The following is a 26,789-nucleotide window of genomic DNA, read 5'->3' as shown; positions in this document are numbered from 1 at the left end:
CTGGACCTTTTCTTTCCTAGTTTAATTTCAAGGAACTTTCTGAACAAATAATAAAACCTGATCTCTGCAGCTCTTATGAGCAAGGTGCTGTGTTGGGTTTTAGGTGGCAGGGGTGGGGTGAGGTATGTGCGATGATGTGTATGACACGACCAGAAATACACGGGTAGTCCACTGCAGGAATGAAGGCATGGCACTGACACGGGAGTGGGGACAGTGTGACACTAGTTCTATAGAAAGAATAAGGGCGGGAGGAGTTTGTCGGTGGGAGAGCCCATGTCTAGCAGACTGTAAAGTGTCATTTGTTTCTCGTCTTTTCCAGTACCACCAACAGGAAGATGTGGGGTGAGCAGCTCCAGAAAGCCATCTCACGCTCTCATAGGTACATTCTCTTGACTTCGGCACAGCTGGTGGGCGTCTGTCTGTATATCTTTGTGCGTCCATACCATGTCCCGTTCATCAGGTAAGAACATTTAGTTTATGAACATGTGGGGGGCGTGGGGGCGTTCGTCTTGGTGTTTTGTTCAGACTTCCTCTTCCTCCTCCCCTCCTGCAACAGGAATCAGGACTTGCCATTATTCTAGATAAATGTAGCAACCCCCCAAGGACAAAGCAGGCTGAATAGAATATTGTCTGGCGATTAAAAAGCCACAGTGGGAACCTTGCGGGCCAGGAAGCTGAACTCTTTCAGGAGTGATTGTTGTCCTCCCAAGCTCAGTTTATTGCAAGGAAAGGGATTCCTTATTGAAGTTTTAGACAGGAAGCCTCTGACCAAGAGCTGAGTAACTCATCAGGAAATGCCAATTCTTTTGTCGCTTTTTAAAAGAGTTCTAAATAAGATGGGTGGGCAGAAAGCCTCTACTGCTGTCACCCCATTGTAATGCCCCTAAAGTGACCACTTTGTGTATGTCAGATAGGGAACACTCAGCAAACGGGTGTCCTCAGAGGAAAGAGTGTGCGTGTGCGTGTGCGTGTGTGTGTGTGCATACATGTGTCTGCATGCATGTGTGTTTTAAGGTTTGGGAAGAACTCACCTTTTCCTTCAATGACTCATAACTTCCCACTGCTACCTGGTCTCACTCATATCAATAGAATTTCCTCCCATGCCAGGCTGAAGTTGCTGCCCATGCCAGGCTGAACTTTTCCCCCTCCTGGTTGAACACCTCTGAATATTTAGAGGACCAGAGGCATGCTGGGGGCAGTGCTGGGAGAGTATGACTATGCTCCGTGCTCATCATCCTCTTCTTTGACTTTGGGAAAACCTTTAAGTCCGTGTCCCCCCCCGAGTGTGTGTTCCGGCAGTTGGGCGGTGTCCAAAGTGCGTGGGTGAGAGTCAGGAAGGGTAAGGTCAGGGTAAAGGTTAGAGGTGAACCATGGCAGAGCGATGCTGGGGAGCTTCAGATTGCCCAGAGGCCGCCCAGGCTCCCCGGCCTCTCCTCCAGCCTTGGCTGGCTTAGCTCTTGTGCCTCCTGGCCAGTTATCCCCTCACCTTGTCTGCCCGCTGACAGTCCCAGGGAGCAGGTGTCTGCGTGGAAAACGCCTGTGCAGCCCGGCACAGATAACTGGGCGGTCACCTGATGGCAGCTCCTGCCTGTTGCAGGAAAGTGAGGGGTGGGGCAGGGGACAGTGAAGTCCAAGCTGTGAGCTGTGTCACGGGCGACAAGGAGGACGAGGACTTGGGAGCGGAAAGCCGGGATGGAGGTGAAAGCTTCCTGGGTGCCTTTGTGAGCGCAGGGCACTTGAGAGTTGGGGCAGTGGAGACGGTTCTCCGGGCCCGCCACAGGGAGAGGAGAGAGGGCAGGAGTGACGCCAGGGCAGTCACTGGGTGGCCTGGCCGCCCAAGAGGTGACTGAACAGCCCAGGTCTTGGCCGCCGCAAAGCTGCTTCGCGCTTTTCCGTCCTAGCCGCTAAGGAGCCGCCGCGTGTGCCCCTTCTGTGTTGCAGGGACGTGGCCATGGACACGGTGAAGACAGGCATGGGGGGAAAGGCGGGGAACAAAGGGGCCGTGGGCATCCGCTTTCAGTTCCACAGCACCAGCTTCTGCTTCGTGTGCAGCCACCTGACGGCCGGGCAGTCCCAGGTGAAGGAGAGGAACGAGGACTACAGGGAGATCACCCAGAAGCTGAGTTTCCCGATGGTGAGAGCACCGTGGCACAGGTGGACGGTGGCCTGGAATGTGACCGGGCGCGCGTGCTAGCTCCCTGCTCAGTGCGGCCCCGTACGTGGTTTTCTGAGCTGCTGATAGAGGCCAGGCATCGGGGGTGCGACTACGGGAGGGTCCCTGCCCCCCGGGGGGCTGAGCCCCGGGGGAGGGGAAGTGACTTGGGCTGGGACAGTAGAGCTCAGTCCAGGGGATGTCCCTGGAGTGTTCTGTGCCCCGTCTCTATTACACATTTCCCAAATGTCCTTATGCACCCTACATTTTCTTTGCATTTGTGTGCACACTTTGTCCAAGTTGGTGAAGAACATCCGAATCCAAACAGTACGAGACTTGGTTTTCTTAAGATTCATGGTCTTCAGACCTACATTCTCTTGCAGCTCAGATAAGAAGGCCCGTTTTTTTGAAATCTGTGTATTCACGTTGGAGGAGCCCTGGATCCTCCCACCGGGTCTCCCGGTTGCTGATAGCGTGCACCATGCTGCCCTCTAGTGACGTCAGGGGGTTCCACCCCAAAGCCCGCGGATGGCCTTTCCAGACTCAGATTCAGATGTTCCCCTTCCTGTGCGGAGATGATGCCCGCACACTTTCAGCCTGGTGCAGACCCCCGTCTCCCTGCAGTGAGGGGAGGCCAGCTCTTCCCGTCACACGTTCTGCCCATATCTGTGGCACAGCTGGCTGGGTCGTGGAGCTCCTCCGTGTGAGCCCACATAGATCCCATAAACCTGACATCCCGTGTACTGGGCTGCACAAGTAGTGAAGGCGAAAACGCTTTCATTTTCACTAATAAGTGCTGTAATCTCTGCTGTGGTTTCTATTTCTTGGATTAAAGAAGAAACAGACAGGGTTGGGAAATTTACAACGTGCAGTCTTCTGGGACTACAGAGGACATGATGCATGTTTTCTTTGTGTGTCCATTTAGTTAAAAAAAAAGTCCAGCCCTTCTCACTTAGAGTGCTATTTTGAAATAGTAAACTTTGGACACATTCAAAATATTCAAAGGGCTTATAATGGAGCTTTTTTTTTTCAACAACAGAAATATCGAGGATACCTATAAGTTAATACTCTATACCTGTGCTGCCCAGTAGACAAGCCACAAGCAGGTATTTAAATTTAAATTCATTAAAATTAAGTGAAATAAAAAGTTCCTTGGTTACACTGGCCATGTTTCTTGGCAGCCACGCGGCGGCTGCTTGTGGCTGGTGGCTCCTGTTTTGGACAGTGTGGGTGGAGAACGTTTCCATCACTGTAGAACGTTCTGTTGGGCAGCAGGGCTCTACGCACTCATTGATTTGGTTGTGATCATGTTAATCTTCTGTCCAGATTACTGTCGTGGGTTGCAGGGAGTGGAAATGCCACATGAGGAGAATAGAAACAGACTTTGGAGTTAGGCAGATCTGAGTCCAAAGTTGCCTTTGTTACACATTAGTGGTGTAATAACTTTAGCAAGCTCTTTTGAACTTTTTATCTGAAGGATAAAAAGGAGATAATGAAGGAGAGCCGACAGTACATGCTTCCCAGGGCTGCTGTGAGGGCAGTGTGACCCCAGGACAGAGCCCAGCACAGGTAGATGGGGGTGGGGGGTATGTTGTGGCCGCTGTCATTGGCGTGTGATTCATGGCTGGGAAGGAGGGGCGAGGATCCCGCGCTCTCCAGGGCTGCGCTGGGGGACCACGGGCTCAGGGTGGGCTAGACAGGGCAGGGGAGAAAAGAATGGGACGGAGGGTCACAGGATGGAAATGGATAAAATCCACGACATTTTACAAAGTTGCCCATTCCAAGCATTTTTATGTTCTTAAGCCTGATCCTCATAACGTTGAATGTTTGGGCAACTCATCTTTGGATATAGATGTAATGAAAGCTGGAGCACAGCCCAATCTCAGAGCTGGGGCGGGCGCAGTGAAGATGGGCAGTCATGCTTCCCAGTTAGAGATGAGCTTTCTCCAAACCACTCAAAAACACCATCATTTAAAATGAAGGAAGGGGCGCTTGGGTGGCTCAGTGGTTAAGCGTCTGCCTTCAGCTCAGGTCGTGATCCCGGGGTCCTGGGATCGAGCCCCGCATCGGGCTCCCTGCTCCGCGGGAAGCCTGCTTCTCCCTCTCCCACTCCCCCTGCTTGTGTTCCCTCTCTCGCTGGGTCTCTCTCTGTCAAATAAATAAATAAAATCTTTAAAAAAAAATAATAAAATGAAGGAAGCCACGTAAAAGCTCCTCAGTAGGTGTATGTGATTAAGGAAAGATGAGATGGTCCATGGGAAGTCTTTTGTTAAGTAACATTTTAAGAAAAAACACATCTGTATCATCTGCCTGGTGAGTTTCCCTCCCCCTCCCCCACCTCCTTTGCAAATGGGCCGAAATGACTGTGATTTTCTTTAACAGGGAAGGAACATTTTTTCTCACGATTACGTGTTTTGGTGCGGCGATTTCAACTACCGCATCGATCTCACTTATGAGGAAGTCTTCTATTTTGTCAAACGCCAAGACTGGAAGAAACTTCTGGAATTTGATCAGCTGCAGCTACAGAAATCAAGTGGGAAAGTAAGTTGGGCTCTTAAGTCAGCAGCACACTCCGCTGGAGTCAGAGCTGCTTGGAAGGGCCGCGTGTCCGCATCGAGCGCAGCGCTGTGGGAGGCTGCTGAATGCTGACCACCCCGCCCTGTACTCACAGGCCAGCCGTGTAGGGCCCGCCGCACTTTTATGTACTCAGCCACCGAGTGACACTCCAAGAACTCTGTTTTCGGGAGATCTCTGTTTCTCAATGGTGAGCACACACACATTAGAACAATAGTTGATATACTTTATATACCAACTGCTGTGGATAATTCTCCAGACCATCCTACAAATTAGGTATTATACCCATTTTATAGACAAGAAAACAGAGGCCCAGGTCAAATGAGTCCAAGGTCACACAGTCAGTACACAGAGCCATGATGCAGTCCACAACTGTCAAACTACAGAGTTCATGTTTATCCCCTACATGACCCACGTGCGGTTTTTTTTTTTAAAGATTTATTGATTTATTTTAGAGAGACAAAGCATGAGTGGGAGGAGGGGCAGAGGGAGAGGGAGAAAATCTCAAGCAGACTTCCCACTGAGCGTGGAGCCTGATACAGGGCTCCATCCCATGACCCCGAGATCATGACCTGAGCCAAAATCAAGAGTCAGATGCTCAACTGACTGAGCCACCCAGGCGCGCCCCCATATGCAGTTTTTTAGTGACTCCTTAAGCTATGATGTGATAGGAAAGATTCAAGTATGGGATCTGTCCTCAATTCTTCAGGGGCACCCTGGCCAGCTTCCAGGTGACCCAAAGTGTATCTTCTCCAACTAATACCGTCTGCTCATTTTGGTGCCTGTTAGCTTTGTAGCAGGTGGGGCTCAGATGACAGAAGCACAGCCCCGCTCCATTTACCTTTTGAAAATAATACAGCTGGTCCAGTGTGCAGAGCTGGGGGAGGTAAGGTCTTTCCTACAGCGAGATTCAGACATTCCTCAAGGTTTTCTGCTCACTCCCCGCTCAGCCCTGCCCCGGATTGCCAAAGGGTGTCCAGATGGAAAAGTAACCACACCATACCTCTCTAGAACAGGTTTTTCTTCCTTCCTCCTACCAGTATTGTCCACACCCTTCCACAGATGCACAGAGAGAAGTAGTGAGGTCTGTTCCAGGGTCTTCTCACGGCCCTGGGGCTGGATCCAGAGCTAAACAGAAACAGAATTTAGTTTCAGTTCTGTGCTTCTATTTACCCAACTCATTTAGTTAGCAGATATCAACGAAGGCCTTGTTAGGTATGGCCGGGCATTGCGCCAGGTCTGGCACTGAGCGGATGGGCACCTGGGATCCTCACCGCGAGGCGATACATTGGATACCCGAGGTGGGTGGGAGATCCTGGGGTGGTGTGTAAGTCAGTGGAATGAATAATCATCACTCTCTTGCTAATAAAATAGCACACACGTGTTCAGTTTTATTTTTTAATTTTTTTTAAGATTTTATTTATTTATTCATAAGAGACAGAGAGGCAGAGGGAGAAGCAGGCTCCCCACTGAGCAGGGAGCCTGATGTGGGGCTCGATCCCAGGACCCGGGGATCATGACCTGAGCCGAAGGCAGACACTTAACCATCTGAGCCACCCAGGCACCCCACGTGTTCAGTTTTAAACATACTTACGACTATAATGTAGATTCTGTGTCTTTTTAGGAAGAGAGCACTCTAGAATGGGCTTTTCTGGTTTTTCTTTTTGCGTATGCTGTACAGAATCTAGGAGAGCTAAGGTGGTCTTGGTCTTTTCTCCCAATAGATTTTTAAAGACTTTCATGAAGGCGCCATTAATTTTGGACCTACCTACAAATATGACGTTGGCTCGGCCGCCTACGACACAAGTGACAAATGCCGCACCCCTGCCTGGACAGACAGGGTCCTGTGGTGGAGGAAGAGGCACTCTTTTGACAGGACAGGTGCGTGAGATGTATGCGCGCTCAGAGCTGGTGGAGGGTGAATGATCAATAGCATAGAAGGCAAGTCAGTCACGTTTATTCAGCACAGCACCCTTTGCTACATAAATAACATCTCTCTTGATAACCCCAAACTACAGGAAAGCCATTCCGGTTGGTAGCCCCTAAGCTTTGGAAGTTGTGCTTTGGGGAGCCCCCCGGCTCTCCCTGCCCCCGCATCATGGCTGTCCCCCCCACATACACACACACACACCACGCCGTCTGCCTTCTGTTCTGGGTGGACAGCAAGGAGAGAAGCCGCGCTCTTCCTCTCCAGTGACTCACCCTCTCACACACATGCACTTTATCCCGTGCATTTCGTTCAACCAAGCGCTGACCTGCTTAAAGCTCCAATTCCACATCGAACGTGAGCCAGACACAGGAAAGAAGAGTTTTTTCTCAATTCATTGCCAAGTACGTTTTGAATTGTTAAGTGATGGCCAACTAGCAAGGCGGTTGATTTAGAGTGCCTAGAGGTAAAACAGCTCTGCTTTTCTGGCAAGATGGACGCAGAGATTTCAAAGCAGGGGATCCCGCCGTTCAGATCAGTCTTTGGACATCTGTGGTCATCCCCAGGGCACCAAGAGGCAGGCATACCGTGATGTCCTTAGCCGCGGCTTCGCCTACATAGGGGGCTGCAGACTTCCTGTGTTCCAGTGGGCCCTGGGATGGGAACCCCAACAGCTACGTCTGCATTCCCACTCAGCTTGTCCACTGGGGAGGAGGTAGGCAGCACTGGGTCCTCTACATAGGTTATCTACCCTAGACCCCCCCAGGCCAGCTCAGCAGGGTTTCCGGCCCAGCAGGTTAGAGCAAACGAGTCTGAGACAGGTGTGTCTGTGCGGTAGATCCCTGGTGTAGGCTTCCTCAGTCGGCATTCCCGTATGTTGATACTGTTTTCTGTTGTCTGTGGGTCTCTTGATTGGAATCCCTGTGAGTAGCTGGAGAACTCAACCTTCTAGACAACGATGTAGATGCTGACAGCACCGTCAGACATTCCTGGTCTCCTGGTGCCCTCAAGTATTACGGCCGCGCCGAACTACAAGCGTCTGATCACAGGTACGGTCCTCGCCGCCTCGGGCACCTTCTCCTGGGCTGCGGAAAGTGACATCTGCTTATCCCTGCAGAGAACGGACATGCGGTCCCCCCCGGGATGCGTGTGTGCACGCGTGTGAAATATAGTAAAGAGCGAAGAATAGTGTGACCAATAGCTGTGTCCCCACCACCAAGAATGAATCCGTGTTGGTATTGGAATTGCTCGTATCATAAATGACCTCGTTTATGAAAATTGCAAAGATGCAGCCCGTAGTATTTTGCAGTTTAAATTCCTACAAATGATGTCATTGTGCAACTTGCTTTTTTGTCACTTAATGTCTTTGAGATACAATCACGTCGGCATTACAGACCTGGCTTATTGCCTTATAATTGCTGTCCCGTATTCCACTAAGTGTATCGATGGAATTTACCCATTTACCTACTGGTGACATTTTTTTCTAATATTTTATCATTACAAATGTGAAATGGTTTTTAAGTGTTGGATTCTGAGTTCTTAAATGCTCTGAGCTGTTGGTTTGGCCTGGCGTGTCTTGCATTATGGATGGAACACAGCAGCAGGGTTGGTCAGCTCGATGTGCGCTGGGACCAGCCACAGAGGGAGATTAGTCTCGTGGAACATCTTTAAAGAGACAGAGGATGGCATTTGAGGGTGTGAATAGGAAGGGTTTGATCTTCCCATGGCTGCTACCAAAACTAGCCTGTCAGTTTCAACTTCTACAAGGAAGGAAACTAGGAGAGAGAGTTGGTGGTCAGGAGCCAGTCAGCCAGTAGGTCTAAATCTTTAGATATTCTAAATTCTTAGGAAACCTGTTGTGGCAAATCCACACCTAGAAATGAACCTTGGGAAATCTCCAGTTATAGGACTTTCTATAGCAAAGTATCAGTTTGCTAGTTCAGTGAGTGTCTTTAGAAGCAATTCATTTAACCTCTATTCACTGAAGGGCCTTGTATACCAGGCCCTGTCCCTGGCACAGTGAACAAAAGAGACAAGACCATATTCTCATGGAATTGTCTAATGAGGACAGACAGACAGTAAACAAATGTGAAAGGAAAAATAGTAGTGACAAGACTCAGACAAAGGGTTGGTGCTCTTTTATACCCAGTTTTCAAGGAAGGCCTTTCGGATATGATCGTGGAGCCCCAGACCTGAAAGAAGTGAGAGTGTGAGCCATAGGGGTGACAGGGGGAGAACATTCCAGGGCAAGGCAGTGAACCTTCAGGGATCCAGAGAATCGAGGTGGAGTGGAAAGAGTAGAGGAGGTCATAGGAGCTGGGCAAGCAGTGCAGGCCATGTGGAACCCCGCGGGCCACGAGAACGTTGGGTTTGACTCGGGCTGAGGAGTGGCATTATCTGACGAGGTGTTGACAGAATCAGCCCAAGGGAGTCCAGTGGGGCCAGGGAAGAAGCTAGTGCAGTAAGCAAGGGCAGTGCCAGCCTTGGACCAGGTGGTCATGGGTCCCCATGGCGAGAAGCAGTTGGGTTCTTGATAGATTTTGAAAGTGGAGCCCACAGAATTGCCTGACAGATTGGATGGGGTTTTGGGGGGGGAGCAGATTTGAGGAGGACCCCAGAGTTTGGCCTGAGCAGCCGGAAGGACGGAGTAGCCTTCGCTCTACTGGGATGCTGGGAGCTGCAGATCTGGACGTACTGGTTCGAGGTGTGTCTTAGACATTTGTGGGTTTTTCCGATTACAGAAGCAGAGCCCCTCAGTTATTGACAGTTAGGGGAGACCTACGTCCACAAACAGACCCTCCGTAGTTCCGCCCTTTGAGACAGCGTCTGCAGGGGTCTGTTAGGTGTCTTCTGCATTTTCCGGGTGCGTTAGGAGACTTTACACCAAAACGTTAACCTGTGTGCGGTGTGTGCTCGTGTGCAGACGCCCTGTCACGTACAGTATGCGTGTGAGGACATTAGGATTATATTTTGCAGACTTATCATTTTGCTTTACTACATTCATATTTTTAAATTAAACGTTCTACGTTGAGGTAATTCTAGATTGGCGCGTGCGGTTGTAAGGAATAATACAGAGAGCTCGGGTACTCTTTCCCAGGCCTGCAGTGGGGAGGTCCTGTCACTCAGTAGCACAGTGTCACCACCAGGATAGCAGCCATGTCACTGTCAAGACACAGAACATCCCCTTCATCAGAGGGCTGCCTCCCGGCGCCTTTTCACAGCCCTGCTCCCTAGCCCCTGTCCGCCGCTGCTCTTCTCCTCCCTTTCCGTAATTTCGTCATTCCAAGCATGTTACATAAATGGAATCAGAATGGGGCGGGGGGACTGGCTTTTCCCCGCCAGCCTCATTCTCTGCAGATTCATGCAGGCGTCCCGCGTATCCGTAGCCCATTCGCATCCCTGCTGGGGGCGCTGCCCGCGAGCACCTGCACTTGCCCCGCCTTCCTCAGCGAGGAGGCTTCTCTTAAGCGTGTGCGGTTTCTCCCAGAAGGTTTTCTGCCACTCACTTAGTGCATATCCCTGCATCAGATTTTTCTCCATCTTCTTTTTTTTTTTTCTAGATGCAAAAAATCCCCAAAAAATCTAACAATGGCGATATAAGTTTGTGGGAGGAGCATACTGATTATCGCTCACATCTCTTCATTTTTGCAGTGTTCCCTGGTTTTAAAGGTCACCGCCATATCATCTACTATTTTGTCTTCTGTTTTGTTTCCACTTAATACTATATTATAAAAGTCTTCAAGAAGATTACATAATCTTCATAATAGAGGATTTCCTAAATTTTTGTAAAGAGAGTAAGCCCACCCCTCTAGCACAATGGCAATAAACGATTGCATTATTTCCTGCTGATCTGTTTTCCTGGGTATGTCAACTCGACTTCTCTGACATTATTCTTATTAATTGTGTAAAATATTATCATATGGCTGCACCATAACCTGTTTCCCTGTCATGGGACAGATAGACTGTTTCCCCTTCCCCCTTCCATCAACAGTGCTGTAATAATCATCCTGTGTATAAATCTTTGTGTGAATCTCTGGTCACTTTCTTAGAACAGAATCCTAGAATTAAAATTAGTAGGTTAAAAGAGATGAACATTTTTGAGATTCTTAACAGCAATTGCCAAATAGCCCTCCAAAAAGCTTGAACCCCTGGCCAAGGGGGAGTTCCCACTTCTCTCCATCCGTGGCAGTACTGACTAATACCACATAGAAAAATCTCTGCTAATGGCTGGCACTGTTTTTTCTAAACCATCCTTAGGTGAGAATGCCAAGACAATGCTAAGATTGGGCAAAGATAGAATCTGAAAGCCTAGGACAGGACAGCCAGGTGCTGGCACTGGGCTGGGGCCACACCCGTGGGTCATCGATGTTCGCTCTTGACAGTGGAGCTCTGGGGGTTGGGACCTGCTCGGCCCCGTTACCCGTCACCTGTCTTCCCTCTCTGTCTAACGCAGACCCGTGCTGGCGATCGTGGAGGTGGAAGTTCAAGAAGTCGATGTGGGTGCTCGGGAGACGGTGTTTCGGGAAGTGTCCTCTTTCCAGGGCCCCCTGGATGCCACCGTCGTGGTCAACCTTCAGTCACCGACCTTAGAAGAGAAAAACGAGTTTCCTGAAGATGTGCGCACAGAACTCATGCAGACCCTGGGCAATTACGGGACCATCGTTCTTGTCAGGTAATTAGTGCCCTGGCTGGTGCGGGTCCCATGTGCGTGTTGGGTACATGGCCGGCCAGAATCCATGAGAGCTGCCGGGTTGTTCTTGGCATTGACTTGGCCCATCTCATTCATTCCAGGATCAACCAAGGGCAGATGCTGGTGACTTTTGCAGATAGTCACTCGGCTCTCAGCGTCCTGGATGTGGATGGTATGAAGGTAAGTCGTGCTCGGTCACCCATGGAGCAGGGGGCTGCTTACTCCCCAGAGTCTTCTTGGGCACCACATGAGGGCAGGAACTAGCACCCTTCCTTCTGGTGTCTATTTCTGGTCCCCTCGTTGAGGTCTCTAATGTCCAGCCCTGGCCACTTGCAGAATTTGGGGGGAAGAGCAAGTGTTAGAAGGTAGATCCCCCTGAGTCACTGGGTCTGTCTCAGCTCACACCTGCACGTGGGAGGGCATTGCAGTCCTTCTCCTTAGGCGGTGTATTTTGGACTATGCAGTGAACAAGGAGTTCCCATTTTGATAATATCCTGGTTTTACGTTCACATGGCATGAAAAGCTGGAGATGATAATTCAACTTTTATTTGGGCCAAACGTGAGCTCTGCTGATCTTGCCTGAGGTCTAGACCCTCAGCTTTTCATGGCAAAACATGAAGATTGGCCTGCTGCTGATGCAGGAGTTTGAGCCGAATGCCCTTTGAAAGCATGGGGGTGGTTCTGAGGTCTGTACTCCTTCTCAGATGGCCACTGTGTCCTCAGGTGAAAGGCAGAGCCGTGAAGATCAGACCAAAGACCAAGGACTGGCTGAAAGGTTTGCAAGAGGAGATCATCCGAAAGCGGGATAGCATGGCCTCCATGTCTCCCACTGCCAATTCCTGTTTGCTGGAGGAAAACTTTGACTTCACGACTCTGGACTATGAGTCAGAGGGTGAGTAGCTTTGCAAGGACCTCTTGGTCATTGTGGCGAGGCCAGCAGGCAAGTTCCAGCAACCAGCATGAGAGTTTCAAGACCCCTTCTCACACCTAAGGTGACAGGCGGTCCTTGGAGCACAAGCACTATATTCTATGTGCTCGGTTTGGCACTGTGCACATCTAGGGGTGATGCATGAAGCAGTAAGACCTGGAGCCGTCTGAAATCACAGTGAGAACAGTGTTTTTGAGGCTGTCTGGGCTGTGGGCTCAGTCCGCGTCTCAGGCCTGAATGGAATTGGCGTCCTGTACCTGTTGACACGTGGGCGCCCCCAGGCTGCTGGAGGCTGGGCCGCAGGCGTCCCGACGCCGAGCAGCAAGCCCGGATGGTGAAACAGACCCACTGCCCGAAGGCTGTGCCATTTACCCTCATTGTGCACTGTGACATTTCCTTCCCCCAGGGGATATTCTCGAAGATGACGAAGACTATTTGGTGGATGAACTAAGTCAGCCTGTGGTCTCAGACGGCGAGATGGGCGGGGACAGCCTCTCCGAAGCCCCCAGCTCCACAGCAGCGGTGCCTGCCAGCAAGTCACCTGCGCTCACTAAAAAGAAGCAGCACCCGACCTACAAAGGTAGCTTGGCCCTTCCTTTTCTAAAGAGCCTCTGGCATCGAATCTGCTTTCTCTCCGCACCAGGGCATTGCATGAGGCCACCAGTTAAGTGCTCACAGCCCATGCTAGGGCTGAAACCACAAGTCCTAGCAAGTGGGTGGAAACCGGGCTCTGGGCCCGTCTCCAGCTACCACCACACTGATTTTCTCTGTGCTTTTTATTTATTTATTTTTACCACCGGTACCGTTACAGCTTACCAGATCCGTGGTAATCCCTGCTTCCTCAGTATGTTTAAATGGCCACAGCCCTGAATTGGTTTTACATTTGTAATTCTGTTTTTCTTCTCCACAATGTGTATTTCAATCCCGTAAGAGACGTGCTTATTTTTTTTATTGAAATATAATTGACATACAACGTTATATTGGTTTCAGGCGTACAACTTAGTGAACCTGTAATTCTGTACATTACACAGTGTGTGTGGTTACCATGTGTCACCATATAATGTTGAAACAGTATTATTGACTGTATTCCTATGCTATACTTTTCATGCCTGTGACTGATTTTAAACTGTAAGTTTGTATCTCTTAATCTCCTTCACCTATCTCCCCCTCACCCCCCGGGGAGTCAACAACCAGTCCTCTATATGTATGAGTCTGTTTCTGGGTTTGGGTTTTTTTTGGCTGTTGTTTGTTTTGTTTTTTAGGTTCCACATGTACGTGAAATCATACTTGTTTTTCTATGTCTAATGTATTTCACTTAGCACACCGTCTGGGTCCATCCAGTATCTATGTCCTCAGTGCTGGGGTCTGGGTACATTCCTGTAACATGTTATTACACAGTAATATGATACATTAACATCATTCTATCATTTGAGACTTAAGCAAAGAGGGACTCAAAGTCCCGCAGATTAAACTGCAAAGCCCTAGGTTATATGGTGTAATGGCCCTTTTGAATAAGTTTTAAAGCCCGCTGGCCTTTCATGGGCTGGAAATTAGGGTCGTTCGTGCCCCAGCCCCAGACTCTCCCACAGCCACAAGTGGATTCCCACTGCCGCTTGCTATGCCTTCCCCATTGGAGGAAAGCTCTGTCTGGCAGGTTCGGCAGCTTAGCATGTGTCAGGCCCCTTTGAGCTGCAGCTGAGAATACAGAACAGGGTGAAAGTGAATTGAGATGCTTCCCAGGGAAGGTAATTTGCCGGGAGAGGTGCAGATACCCCCAAGCCCCTTTGTGCCATGGTCCCAAAGGTGGTTAGTAGCCTGGCTGCATTGAGCCATCAGGAGCTCTTAAATGTACAGTTGCTGATCCCCATCATGGAGATGTGGGTTTGGCAGGGGTGGGCTGGGACCCTGAAAATCTGGTATTTCATGAAGCTCCCCAGGTGACTGAGATGCATGGCTGGGTTTGGGGACCATTGCCCAATCGAGGTGGTTCTGTGCACTGCACATCCAGAGGGCTCCTGCCCTGAGTGGAAGTGGCTGAAGGGGCATGCTCTTCAGATAGCAGGCAGTCCTTTTCTGCGGAAGTGGCCATCATTCAGAAAGCCTCTTGAGGGGAGGGCACATATGTGCACCAAGACCTCTTGGAGTGAAAAATTAGTAGAGCAGCATGGGGCTATGTGGGCAACCTTGCCACCTGGCAGGTGTCGAGAAGGCATGTCCGTGATGCTGTGGGGGTTCAGGCATTCCCATTAGAAGGAGAAGCCCTGCCTCTTCCCAGCTCCAACCTCAAAAATACATGGGTTTGAGCTGTTGGAAATGTGAGGGGTGGAGTGTCTGAGCCAAGAATCGGGCTATGTTGTAGTGTGGGAGAGAAGACGTGCCATTTCCCCGAACTTATGTGTAATAAGTGTATATGTAATAAAATCAAAGCAGTCACGTCCTCACGCCCCTCCGAGCCTTAGAAGGTATTTGCAGGACAAGTCAGGAGGTCAATCACCCATTGCTGGCAATGGGTGACGGTGGGCAGGGACGCCTCATACCAGGAGCTTGCCCCCGGATGGCAGGCTACCCTGTGGGCAGAGGCAGAGAATATTCTAGCTTCTAAAACCAGCTGTCCTGTGTTAGAGTGAGGAATTCAAACTGAGGGGCTCTGGTCTTCAAGTGTCTCCTCTCCTCTGTGTGAGTTTCCTTCATTATTTTAGAAGGAGACACCCCTACCCTTGGAAGAATTTCCATGTCTCTCATGTCTGGACTGGAAGCCTTGTCCACAGTTCATCTCCTGTTCCAAGCAGGCAGTGGGTGCCCCACTCCTGCCCTCCCATGCCAGCAGAGAGGGGCCCCCTGCCCTGCGGGGGGCCCTCCTGCAGTCGGTTCCGCGCAGACCCGAGTCTGGGCCCTGCCTCACGCCTCACTCGCGTTCCACCATGTCCTCCAGATGATGCTGAGCTGGTGGCGCTAAAGCAGGAGCCGGAAGCAGTTGGAGATTTCCGGCACCGTTCTCCAAGCAGGTCTCTGTCGGTTCCCACTAGGCCTCGGCCACCTCACCCACCGCAGAGACCCCCCCCTCCAAGTAAGACTTTGTTGCTTTCGGCTTCCACCATGCCTGCTGGGAATAACCCCCTATTTCCTGCTACTCAACACCTGCCTCTGAGTCACTGCTGCCTCTCTGGGTCCCCAGCGCCTTCCCCTCCTCAGGCTCCTTTTTGTGTCGATCCCAGAGATGGTTGTGTTTCTCACAGCAAACTACGTGATTCTTGTACACAGCTGTTCACCTTCCCGTAGCCGTGGTTTGCGTTAAGGGGCTTTCTGTTGGAGATGGTGGAGAATGGAAAATGGAGGGGGCCGCCAAGCAAAGACCTTCTAGCACCTTCCTCCCCAGCCCCGCAGAAGTGACCTTCTGTCCGTGCCTGCTTCCCCCCTCCCTGTTTCCCAGAGCTCCAGGAAGCCCCGATACCCGGCACTCCAGGCGTCCTGGCTTCTGCGGGCCCACACCTGCTGCCCCTGGCGTCCGGCCGCCTGAGGATGGGCCCTTCCCGGCCCGGCCCCGAGGACGGCGCTCCTCTTCCTGTCTCCTCCAGAGCAGTCCTTGGCCCCTCAAGCTTCCCTTAATGACCTGAAAAGACATTGGTGACGGGCTTTTGAGCACTTTCTGTTTTACCTCTACTGTTTACTTCTTCCCCCCCACCCCGAAAGTGTGACAGTCAGACACAGAGATGTTCCCTCAGGCTTTACTTTCCCATTGGGTTCATGTTGGCTTACGTCACATTAGTAATCGATGGCAAGCTGGAAGCACGTGACTTTTTAAGCATATTCTTTCCTTTTCTGAGTTAACACTCAGAGATTAAAATACTAAATAAATCAAAAGTAAAATTTATATCGTATTGTGAAAATTTACAAAAATAGATACGTATAAAAAAATAAAATTTTAAAATGCACTTGATTGTCTACAAGTAACAATTGTCAACCACAAGACTTCTAGCCCTTTTCTGATTATGTACATCTGTACCTACATGTGGTTATTTATTTATTTTTTACAAAACTGGTATCCATTCTGCTTGGTCCTTTGTCTTTCATCTAATGTCTGTGTCTTTAAATGTTCTTTTTTTTTTTTAAAGATTTATTTATTTATTTTTAGAGAATGAGCAAGCGCATGCCAGTGTCAGGGGAGGGGCAGAGGCAGAGGGAGAGAGGGCCCCAAGCAGACTCTGCACTGAGCGCAGAGCCTGACGCGGGGCTCGATCTCACAACCCTGAGATCACAACCTGAGCCAAAAGCAAGAGTCGGACATTCACCGACTGCGCCACCCAGGTGCCCCTGCATGTTCTAAAATATGATTTCCTAATGACTGTCTCATTTAATATCATTTATTCCCCTGCTTTGGGATTTTTTAGATTTTGCCCACAAGCCATTTTTAAAATGGGGTCCTAATAACAGTAGTGTATTTTAAACCACTCAAAAATACATTGACTTTTATATCAGATTTTTGACCCCCCCCAGGATGTTAGATTAAAATTTGCATTCAAATAATACTTATCTAGAGAATAGGCACAAACTGAGAATCAAAAGAGAAATTTAATACCGACCCTGTGGATGCCCACCTGCCCCACACAGGCTGAGACCCTAACCGCGTCCATGGTTGGACTGGCTCTCGGCTGGCTGGGAATTGGCCTCAGAGCAGCTGGTGACTTCGCTAAGATTGAGACTCTGCCCTCATTGGTTTTCACAGCTGGTTTAGTGGTGAAAAAGTCGGCGTCGGACGTGTCCATCTCCTCCGGCACCCACGGGCAGTACTCGATTTTGCAGACGGCAAAACTTCTGCCAGGGGCACCCCAGCAGGCGGTGAGTTCTTCTGTGTTTGGCTCAAAGCAAAACGGACCAGCATTTCAAACCCAAGGGATCTGCCCCATGGTCCATCTTCGGCCCCTAAGATCCTGTGGGATTGCCTCTTCTCAGTGAACACATACACATACATCTCTTTACCCTCCGCCCGCCCACCAGCACGCTCCCAAACCCAGAACTCAGGAGCAGATCTGTGACAGGGTTTCTGCATGGTTGTACAGAGTGTTAGAGAGAAAATCTTACTTGAAGAAAAATCCCGCGTGTCCCTGTGTGGTGGAACTGTTAGTTTCCAGACTCCTCTGCTTCTCTCCATTCTGAGGTTTGCCGTTGACCTTGGTGTACAGAGCAGTGCTCGATAGAAGGCAAAATAGGAGAAATTCAGATCAGTTGTCTTGAGAGAAGAGGCTAAGAAGAAGGAGGGTAATAGGGCCTAAATAGTGCAGTAGTAATAACCACAGTGAGGGAGGATTGTAGAGGCGGAAACTTCCAGAGGATGGAAGTGAGCTGCTCAGGAGGACAGGAGGTGACGGTCAGTGGCATGGAGGTGAGGGAGGTGAAGCCGGGGTGCTGGGTGGAGGCGAGCTGTCCCAGGAGGCTGGACAGATGTCACGCGTGGTAGCAGGAAGAGGGAATGACTGGGCCTCAGTAGTTGACAACAGTGAAGGCAGGTCATCAGTGGTAACCCAGAGGTTTGGGTTAAGAGGGAGAAAGGTGAAGAGGTAGAAAAAGTTACTTTCGAGAAAAGAGTGGAAGGTGTTTTAATAACTTTGCTGAGCTGTGGGAAAAGTGGCTTCTGATGGTGCTTTCTGGCTTTTACCTGGTTAATTAAATAGATAGTGGTATATCCACATTGCAAAGACCTGTAACCACCCAGTTTGGGAGAGGAGGCTTGTCAGCTCTGAATTGTTGCATTCCTCTTCTTGGTATGAGAGTACTTCCGGGAGGAGGCTTGAGGGATGCAGTCTAGATTGGAGTTTGTGTTTAACTCCTGTCTGATGGAGCCCCGTGCCCCTCACCCCTGAAAATTGATCAGTAGGCAGTAAGTGGACCAGGCGAGCCTGTTTTCCTGCCTCTGTTAATATGCTTTTCTTCTTGTTTCTCTCCTGAAGCCCAAAGCCAGGATGGGGATAAGTAAACCCTACAATGTTAAGCAGATCAAAACTACCAATGCTCAGGAGGCAGAAGCAGCCATCCGGTGTCTCCTGGAAGCCAGAGGAGGTGAGTGTTCTCCTGGGGCTCTCCTTCTGGTCTTTTATGCATCTTCCTACTAGAAGTGGCCTGGAAGAGAAAGTAGCTTTTTTTTTTTTTTTCCCCCCGGAGGGAGTATTAAATTGGAAGCACCCTTTAGCAACATTTTATAAAATTCCACTACAAATGTTATTATCCATTTAAAATTATATATTTAAAATTCAGTGAGAATAGAGAAATAACCCCAGGATTATTAAGAAGCACTTTAAGGGAGAGACTGAAATAAACAAAAATGAATTTTAGGAAAGGATAATGCTCCAGGCACTAACTCATTCTGCCAGCTCCATAACAAGAGATCATTTGGGGCCCATCCCTATTTCAGGCACAAAACCTTCTTTTTAAATCACCAGCAAGTATAGATTCTTTACTGTCAGGCGGGGACCTCTCCCCCACTAGACTGCCGGCTAATTTTTTGTTGCTGTTACTTCACCTAATCCATGGTAATCATATTAATCATAATCACATGCAAAATTGCTGATACTAATATTTTTGAGGGTGGTTGTTGTTGTTTTGATTGTGTACAAATATCTCTTTTAGAAAGGAGAGCTCATGCCCTCTGAAAAGCCATAGCCAATCACAACTGTCTATTTGCTTTTAGGCAGGATATGTAACTTATTTGGAATTCCAAGTAACATTGAAGGAGGGCATGAATTAAGAGGTCGAGAAACACTGTTGTAGGATAACACTATCATGAGTGGTTTCTTTATTTATTAACAAAAAATAATACAATTGTATGGATGTTAACCACCCACATGACCACCAACTGATGAATGGGTAAAAGGTAGTGTAACAACTATATAGTGGAATATTATTCAGCCATAAAAAATGAATGTATTCATATATATGCTTTATCATGGGTGAATCTTGACCATATTATGCTGAGTAAAAGCTAAACAAAAAAGGTTATATATTGTATGATTCCTTTTATTTATTTATTTGAGAGCATCAGTGGGGTAGGGAGAGGGAGAGAGAGAGTCTTAAGCAGGCTCCATGCCCAGTGAGGAGCCCAGCGCGGAGCTCGACCTCACGACCCTGAGATCATGACCTGAGCCAAAGTCAAGAGTCGGATGCTCAACTGACTGAGCCACTCAGGCACCCCGTATGATTCCATTTATACGAAATGTCCAGAATAGGCAAATCTATACAGAGAGAAAGTTACTAGTAGTTTCCAGGGGTCGGGGGGGAGGAGGGAATGGAGGGGCGACTGCTAATGGGGGACAGGGTTCCTTTTTGTGGTGATGAGGATGTTCTGGAATCAGATAGTGGTAATGGTTTGTACAACTCCGGGAGTATACTAAAAACCCCTGAATTGTATCCTTAAAAAGGGTGACTTTCATGGCATGTGAATTATATCTCAATAAAGCTACTTTTTAAGTGTTCTATGAATGTAGAGGTTAGGAAAGGTTTGAGATCTGAAATCTCCCGGGGATCCCAGCCTAACATTTTCTTGGTCATGAGCCCTGCTGAGATTTTGAGACATTTCGGATTACCTCCCCAGAGAAATGCACCCAGACATAAAACTTTGCATATAATGTCTGGGCCTCAGTGATCCCCCATGAAGACCATCCCTGTTGAGACGGTGAACATGAGAAGCTGGGAGCTAAACCTAGCTGGTTGGTCCTGACAGCCCTTAGAGATTTTTTTGTTTTTAGAAAAAAGGAAATATGTTGCCTTAGCAAATTACTCTTAGGGTGTGAACTGCCTACAGATTAAGTCATGCAGCGAATCGCCCTGTCCTGTCCACTTCAGCCATCCGTACACCTGTGTGTTTCAGGTGCCCCAGGAGATGCCCTAAATGCCACATCCCTGAGGGACCCAGGGCCTTCCAAACCAGAGCCCACAGCAGGGGTGGCCCCGCTCCTGCCCCGGCGGCCTGCGCCCAGAGTCCCCACCATCAAGAAGCCAACCTTGCGGAGGACAGGAAAGGTAAGAAGCTGTAGCAGAACCTCTTACTGCCGAGGGGCTCCAGGGTCTGGACACCCGTCCTTGGGGACGCTGCTTGACCATCGCTTCCCTCCTTCACACGCCCGCGTGTCCTTGGCTCTCGCTGAGCAGAAAAACCAGGAGTCTCTCGCGGCGATGGAACAGCTGGGAGGTATCAGGCCTCTGGAGTGTTCTATTGGAGCCCCCAAACGAAGCCCTTGTGGGATACTTTTTTCCTGTTTGTGTGTCTCCGTATCGTGTGCACAAGGTTGCACGGGTACAGATTTTTATTTGCCGGTCGGTGGATTTGCAGTGGGGACGCGCTCTGCGCGGCCTCTGATACGGGGCCTGGACACCTTCTCTTGCCACTTTTCTTGCAGATTGTGTTTTGCTCTCGCTCTCAAGCTTCTCAGCCTTGCTTGCTGCTTCAGAGACATGAGTTTGTCAGGACAGTGGCAGCCCAAAGACTGGCACCTCTAGAGACATCTGGATCTTCCGTTTGATCTCGGTGTTCTAGTAACGGGACCCTCGGTAATCCGTTGGCTGGCCGTTCCCGAGTGACTGCCGCTTTCCACCCATGGAGCGTGTGCGATGTGGCTTTGGCGCTTGCTCTCTGTTCTCCGCCTTGGTCTGCCCCACGTTCGCATCTCGCGTCTGTCCGTCTGCCCTGCCCCCTTACAAAGCAGACCTCTTTCCTCCTCCTCTTCCGTGTGCCTGCTCCGTCTTTTCTTTTAAAAGCCAGGGCAGAAATGGGTCATTTTCCCAGGCCGCCGCGCAGGAGTGACAATAAAAGGCTGGTGGAGAAGGATTGTTTCTGCGGTTTGTTTTCTAAAGAATCAGAGGAAATGCTGATGCTTTACGATACGAACAGCTCCTTCCATGCGAAAGCTCCCTTTTGTACCGTGCAGTTGTTTTGTGATGGTTTTGAGTCAGAACCGAGGAAGTGATGCTCCTGGGTGAAATTTGCCATCTACTGTAGTTAAATTGATCAAAGATTTAAGGAGCAAGCCGATCCATTAGCCCTTCAGTTAGCTTACTGCCCTCACATAAGTTCCATCCGCCTTGCATGGTACACGCTGAATTGTCCAAGCGGCGGCCTCAGAGAAGATAGTTTCCAGAGGTTCGCTTTTAATAAAGGAAGAGCATAACCCCATTTCCTAAGGTAACAAAGGAAAAACTAGTTTCAGAATATTCACCGTGTGGCCCTGGTTTTCAAGTTTCCACTCCTATGTCGTTGGACCTGCTGGTACTTGACAGATGTGTGTTCCCCCTGCGCTCTCTTGTACCTGGTCACACTTCAGCATCCCAGACATTCTCAGATCTCGAATTTGCTAGAATGTCCGCTTAGCCCCTTCTCTGCTCCCCCTGCTGACACTGTCTGGGCGCTGACCCCCGCGCCCCCAGTGCTGGCTTCTGACTGACTGACACTCTTGGTCCTGCCTTTCCTCAGCCTGAGTCACCGGAAGACCAGTTTGGGCAACAGACGGTCCAGTTTACGGTCGGGCCCCCAGAGACAAGCCTTGAAACCCCCCCTCTAGCAGCCGTCCCTCCTGTTCCCAAACCGAGAACGCTTCAGCCTGGGAAGGGTACCGACAGGAAGCCGAGCGGGGGGCCGCCCGCACCAGACGATGCCCCTCCCGTGGCCACCCCGCCGTCCCCGCTGGAGGTCCCGCCGCCCGCGCCCCAGGCGCCCCCGAGGAGGAAGAAGTCGGCCCCCGCCGCCTTCCACCTGCAGGTGCTGCAGAGCTGCGACAGCCCGTTCCTCGCCGCCCTCCCCTGCGGCGGCCGCGGCGACCGTCCCCCCGCACCCCCACCCGACGGGGGCGCTCTCCTTCCACAAGCCGCTGGCCTCGGCGCTCCCTCCGCAGCAAGCCCCGCAAGCCCCGGCGCCGAGCAGCCCCAGTCCGAGGCGGCCTCCCCTCTTGGTGATTCTCAGGATCCCTTCTGGAGCCTTCTCCACCACCCGAGCCTGTTGAAGAATGCCTGGCTCTCCAAGAGCTGCGACCCGCTGGACTCGGGGACCAGGGGCCTGGAACGAGCACACACTGCCCCCCTGCAAGGCTCTGCCTCGGCTGCCCGGGAGCTGCCGGCGGGGCGCGGGCCCAGGGACTCCGATCGCTGCGGGACCGGCAGTGACCGGGACAGGAGGACGGTGCTGCAGGTGTTCGACCCGCTGGCGAAAACATGAGGAGGAAGCGTGCGCGGCGGCTCTCCTGAGAGAGTGTGCCTTCTTCCCTCGGGCGTCCCTTCACCGGGCCAGCCCGGAGCCTTGGCCTCAGCCCCCCCGCCCCCCCACCCTCACCCCTGCTAAGAGACCACTGTTTAAAGGCGCACTGAAAAAACATTTGGATTTCTGTCACTCGTGTGTACTTTACAGAAATTGTGTCTCTTATTCAATGAGATGATTATTCAGCCACCAAGATCGGTCTTAGTCCAGACTCGTGCATCTTAGTTTCCCCTCAGGGGTCTGAGAAACCTCTGGTTAGATTCGATGTGTGGATCTGAGGACAGGGAATCTAGCTGATAATGTCCAAGAAGTTCTTCCCTGGTTGGATTTTCCATGCTTGTTTCGTTTTGTTTTGTTTTTTGTTTTCGATTTATGTGTGTCTGTGGTGTTTTTAAAATGTTGTTTGTACTTTACAGATTTGGGATAACTTTTTGGCGATCCACCTGGAGGTTGATGTATCAGCTGAAAGGTGGTTGGGACCATTAAGAGCCGTACCTGGCCTGCTGACCCCAGGTTAAAAAAAAAAAAAATCGGAGTTGAAAGCGGCCAACAGATCAACCAAATGACTAGACGACACATTCCCGTGAGCCCTTGTGTTTCTGTACACGTACAGGAACCTTGACTGGGGGGGAGATGGTGGCATACGCTGTCTGGGCTCCGACGCACATACTGTTAGCTTAGCCGGAGCCTAGGCAGGCTGCAGGCTCCTCCCCGAACCGTGTCTCAGCTGCCGCATGTCGCCTGACGTGCTGCAGCCTGCAGCCCTGGTGTACTAGTTAAACCAGTTTTAATACACTGGCTCTTCCCTGCTAGAGGGAGCCTCGTCGCTTCTTTCCCCCCTTGTGTTCCATGAGGAGGAAAAGCACAAACCGTGCAGACTCATGCTGGCACATAATATTGGGCCTCGTCGTGACGCTAGGAAGAACATTTCATTTAGCCTGGGCTGCCTGGCTGTGGTTTCGGGAAGGAAAGCACCACCTGTCCCTGTGTATGAGAGACCCCAGGGCAGCATTTGTGGGTTTGCTTATCTGTCTGTGTACTAGGTTTATTTTTTTGTCTGTACATTTATGACACCTTCTTGCCCTAGTCAGTCCTTCAGAAGGACATCACCAGACTGTTGTACATTTTAAGAATAATGTTGCAAGGCCTAGAATCCGTTTGGAGCAGATACCATATTTTTGCTAACAAGAAATTCACGGGTGAAAACTTAGTGTGCCACATACCGTATTTAGGAGTTTTTAATGTCCTAGAATCATACAGCAGTGACTCTGAACTGTCCCTAATGTGACTGGAGAATTGGTTAGGATGGCAGTAATCGTCCTGCCTAGGGGGATACCACTCTCTTTTTGCCTCTGGGATTTCTTCTCATTGCCACTATCAAGGTACCCTGCAGATTATTTAAATCTGGCACTCAACACAAAAACAAAACTACAACATTTATCGCATTTCATTTGGTAAAAGAAAAAGGTCTTAGTGACCCACAGGGATAAACAGGTAATATATGTAGTTGACCAGTCTTAAAAAGAAGGTGTTTCTGGCCTTAGCTGATTAGGATGCTTTCTGTAGAGTATAAGTACTATATATCCCGTTTACCTCTCTAACAAACATGAGTAAACAACATAATTCTTGAAGAGTTCAGGGGAGAAAGAACACAAGATGGGTAAATGGCTTGGAGAAGTTAAATAATTTGCCAGGATTCACATTGCTACTAAGAGTACAATTGGGAATGGGATCAAAGATTTCCTCATTCAAATGTTCTTTCCTCTGTCACCTCTTTTTTCCCACCAAAAAGGAGGTGAATTTGAAAGCAGATTACGTGTAATGTAACAGTTGCTTGCAAAGCTGGAAATAGGCCTAATTTTCAGGTTTCTTTGTTCTAGATGCAAATGGCCAATAAATGGCACAGAGAACAGAATTTTAATGAAGAAAGGTGCTCATCACACAGGTAGCTCTTAAGGATCTGACATTAAGTATTCACACAGAATTGTGTTGACCTCAGGAGACAGGTCACGAGAAAAATTCTAAGTAGTTTAACGTGAAGAATCGAACAAATACTTGACAGGGGTGTTCAAATCCGTGAACAACAGAGACTGGATTTTGAGGTGATCATATATAAGGTTCACACACCAATGTTCTCTTTAAAAAGACAATTGGAATTGCCTTACTTAGTTTTTAGATCAGGGCTTTAAGAGATGGTAGGTTTCCTAGGTTAGCAGAGTTGGTTAAATATTCTGGACGAGCAACTGCCGGCCTAGGGATTTCTCTTTGTGGGTTTTTTATTTCTGGTTTTTCTGTGCCCCCACATGGGCCTTGAAGTGTCTTTTATTACTGCTCTGTAAGACAATACAGTTCACCGCGAAGAATTTGAGGCACAGAACTTTACAATTCAACATTGTCTCTATGACCCCAATTATATTCCCTTTTCCAACCTAATCTTCTCTGACTTATTGCCTATTTTTAAAATACGTTCCAGTAAATGACTGAAATTAGGACATCTGCTCAAGCAATTCCTGTAAAAGTTCTAAGTTGAATTTCAAGATAGAATAGAATTCTCTGGATATGTAGAAGTACAAGCAAAGTAATACATTAAAACATTCGCTTTATAATGAAATAATTTTATCAGCTGCAAAAATTATTTATTGGGTGACTAGTAATTAAAACCCTGTAATGTTTATTTGAAGTGATAATTTGTACTGCAGTTGTAAAAAATGCCTATTAAATATTTTGTCTTTTTTTTTTAATTTGGTTTGTTTCTTTTTGGATATGGAAGAATGTTGGAATATCTTCTTTATGTTGCCTTCTATTCTGGGTGAAATGTGATTACTAGTTATTCCTCTGAGTTTGGGTTTTGTCTTTTTTATAAATGGTGTGAGGTAGGGGGGCCAACATCACCTTGCCGAGGGATAGTTACACTATACCATTCATTAAATAACAAACTTGCTCTTGCTTCCTTGAATTAGGTTCCTTAAGGGGTTATTCAATTTTATTGGCACTTTCAAATAACATTAGGATTTATATAGCCTTTCTATTTTATTTTTTTCTGTTGATTTTTAAAACATTTTTCATTAACTTCAACTTTAATTTACATCTTTTTTCTTTTGTTTAATTTTGTTCTTAATTTCTTAATTAAAAGTAGCACTAGATTACATTATCTTTAGACTTCCTCACTTAACAGTAAAGATATTTAAAGTTAATATAATTTTCCCTGATTATAGCTTAACTGCACCCCACGCATTTTGGCATGAAATATTCTCCTTTTTGTGACTTTCTAGATTAATTTGCTTTTATCTTCTCTCTCATCCAAGGGAGACTAATTTTCCAATAGTTAAGGGTTTGACATTTAAAAATTGTTTACTCCTATTTTTTGGATTATGACCTAAGAATATGGCCTAGATAAACCTATTTTTTAAAAATTTATTAAGGTTTGGTCTGTGGTCAAGTGCAGGATTGATTTTTGAAGTGTGTTCATCAATATAGAATAAAAAAATTTTTTTTAGTTGTAGGTTACAAAACTGTGTGTGTGTGAGAGAGAGATCAAGAGAGAGATTTGATGTATCCTCTATACCCCAAATGGAACAGGTCTTTTGTAAGGCAGATCTGGGTGGGAGGGGGTAGAGGGTGGGTGCATAGTTCTCCAGTGCAATGGCCTCCCACCTCCTCCCATTTTCTTACTAAGATTCCTTGGGTTTTGTTGAATTAATGCTTCTCAGTTTAAGTCTTGTAAATCTCTAGACATGTTGAATGATTGCTTTTACTAATTTTGACTAGTTTAATAGATGCCTCTCTGAGGGAGAGATTTCCCTCTGCTCCTCGTCCTGCCATTCGGGACCTTCTGCCCCCCCCCGCCCCCCCGCCCCGGGCAGTCTGTTCTGTGCCACTGGATTACTTGTCAATCTCTGTGCTGATACAACGTTGTCTTTTTTTTTTTTTTTTAAGACTTTATTTATTTGACAGAGAGGGAACAGAAGCAGGGGGAGCTGGAGAGGGAGAAGCAGGGAGCCTGACGCGGGGCTCAATCCCAGGACTCTGAGATCATGACCTGAGCCAAAGGCAGACGCTTAACCACTGAGCCACCCAGGTGCCCCCACCTTTTTTTTTTTGACTAATTTTTACTAAGTCTTAATTTTCTTTAACTTTGGTATCTGGTAAAACAAGCCCTCCTACCTCATTCTTTTTCTTAAAGAGAATCTTGTCTAGACTCTGAAATTGCATATAAATTTTAGAAGCAGTTCATCAATTCCATTAAAAAAATAAAACCTATTGGAATTGTTTACTGGGAATGCA

At 48.7% G+C, this 26,789-nt stretch overlaps 1 protein-coding gene across 1 annotated transcript in view; it reads left to right on the top strand.

Moving 5' to 3' along the window:
* Positions 1-25,246, top strand: part of SYNJ2 (synaptojanin 2) — a 73,767-nt gene extending 48,521 nt beyond the window's left edge. Inside the window, exons 11-24 of the mRNA XM_078055856.1 lie at positions 320-460; positions 1,942-2,134; positions 4,535-4,693; positions 6,451-6,607; positions 7,585-7,702; positions 11,107-11,325; positions 11,445-11,523; positions 12,067-12,235; positions 12,678-12,851; positions 15,204-15,338; positions 16,995-17,107; positions 18,217-18,325; positions 20,130-20,281; positions 21,729-25,246. Coding sequence (XP_077911982.1) covers positions 320-460; positions 1,942-2,134; positions 4,535-4,693; positions 6,451-6,607; positions 7,585-7,702; positions 11,107-11,325; positions 11,445-11,523; positions 12,067-12,235; positions 12,678-12,851; positions 15,204-15,338; positions 16,995-17,107; positions 18,217-18,325; positions 20,130-20,281; positions 21,729-22,466 — 2,656 coding nt within the window. The 3' untranslated portion in view covers positions 22,467-25,246. The remainder of the gene's footprint in view (positions 1-319; positions 461-1,941; positions 2,135-4,534; positions 4,694-6,450; positions 6,608-7,584; positions 7,703-11,106; positions 11,326-11,444; positions 11,524-12,066; positions 12,236-12,677; positions 12,852-15,203; positions 15,339-16,994; positions 17,108-18,216; positions 18,326-20,129; positions 20,282-21,728) is intronic.
* The last annotated feature ends 1,543 nt before the right edge of the window (positions 25,247-26,789 follow it).

The sequence above is a fragment of the Halichoerus grypus genome, chromosome 9 (assembly GCF_964656455.1).
Source record: "Halichoerus grypus chromosome 9, mHalGry1.hap1.1, whole genome shotgun sequence".
NCBI lineage: Eukaryota > Metazoa > Chordata > Mammalia > Carnivora > Phocidae > Halichoerus > Halichoerus grypus.
This window is presented reverse-complemented; position numbering and strand designations above follow the sequence as displayed.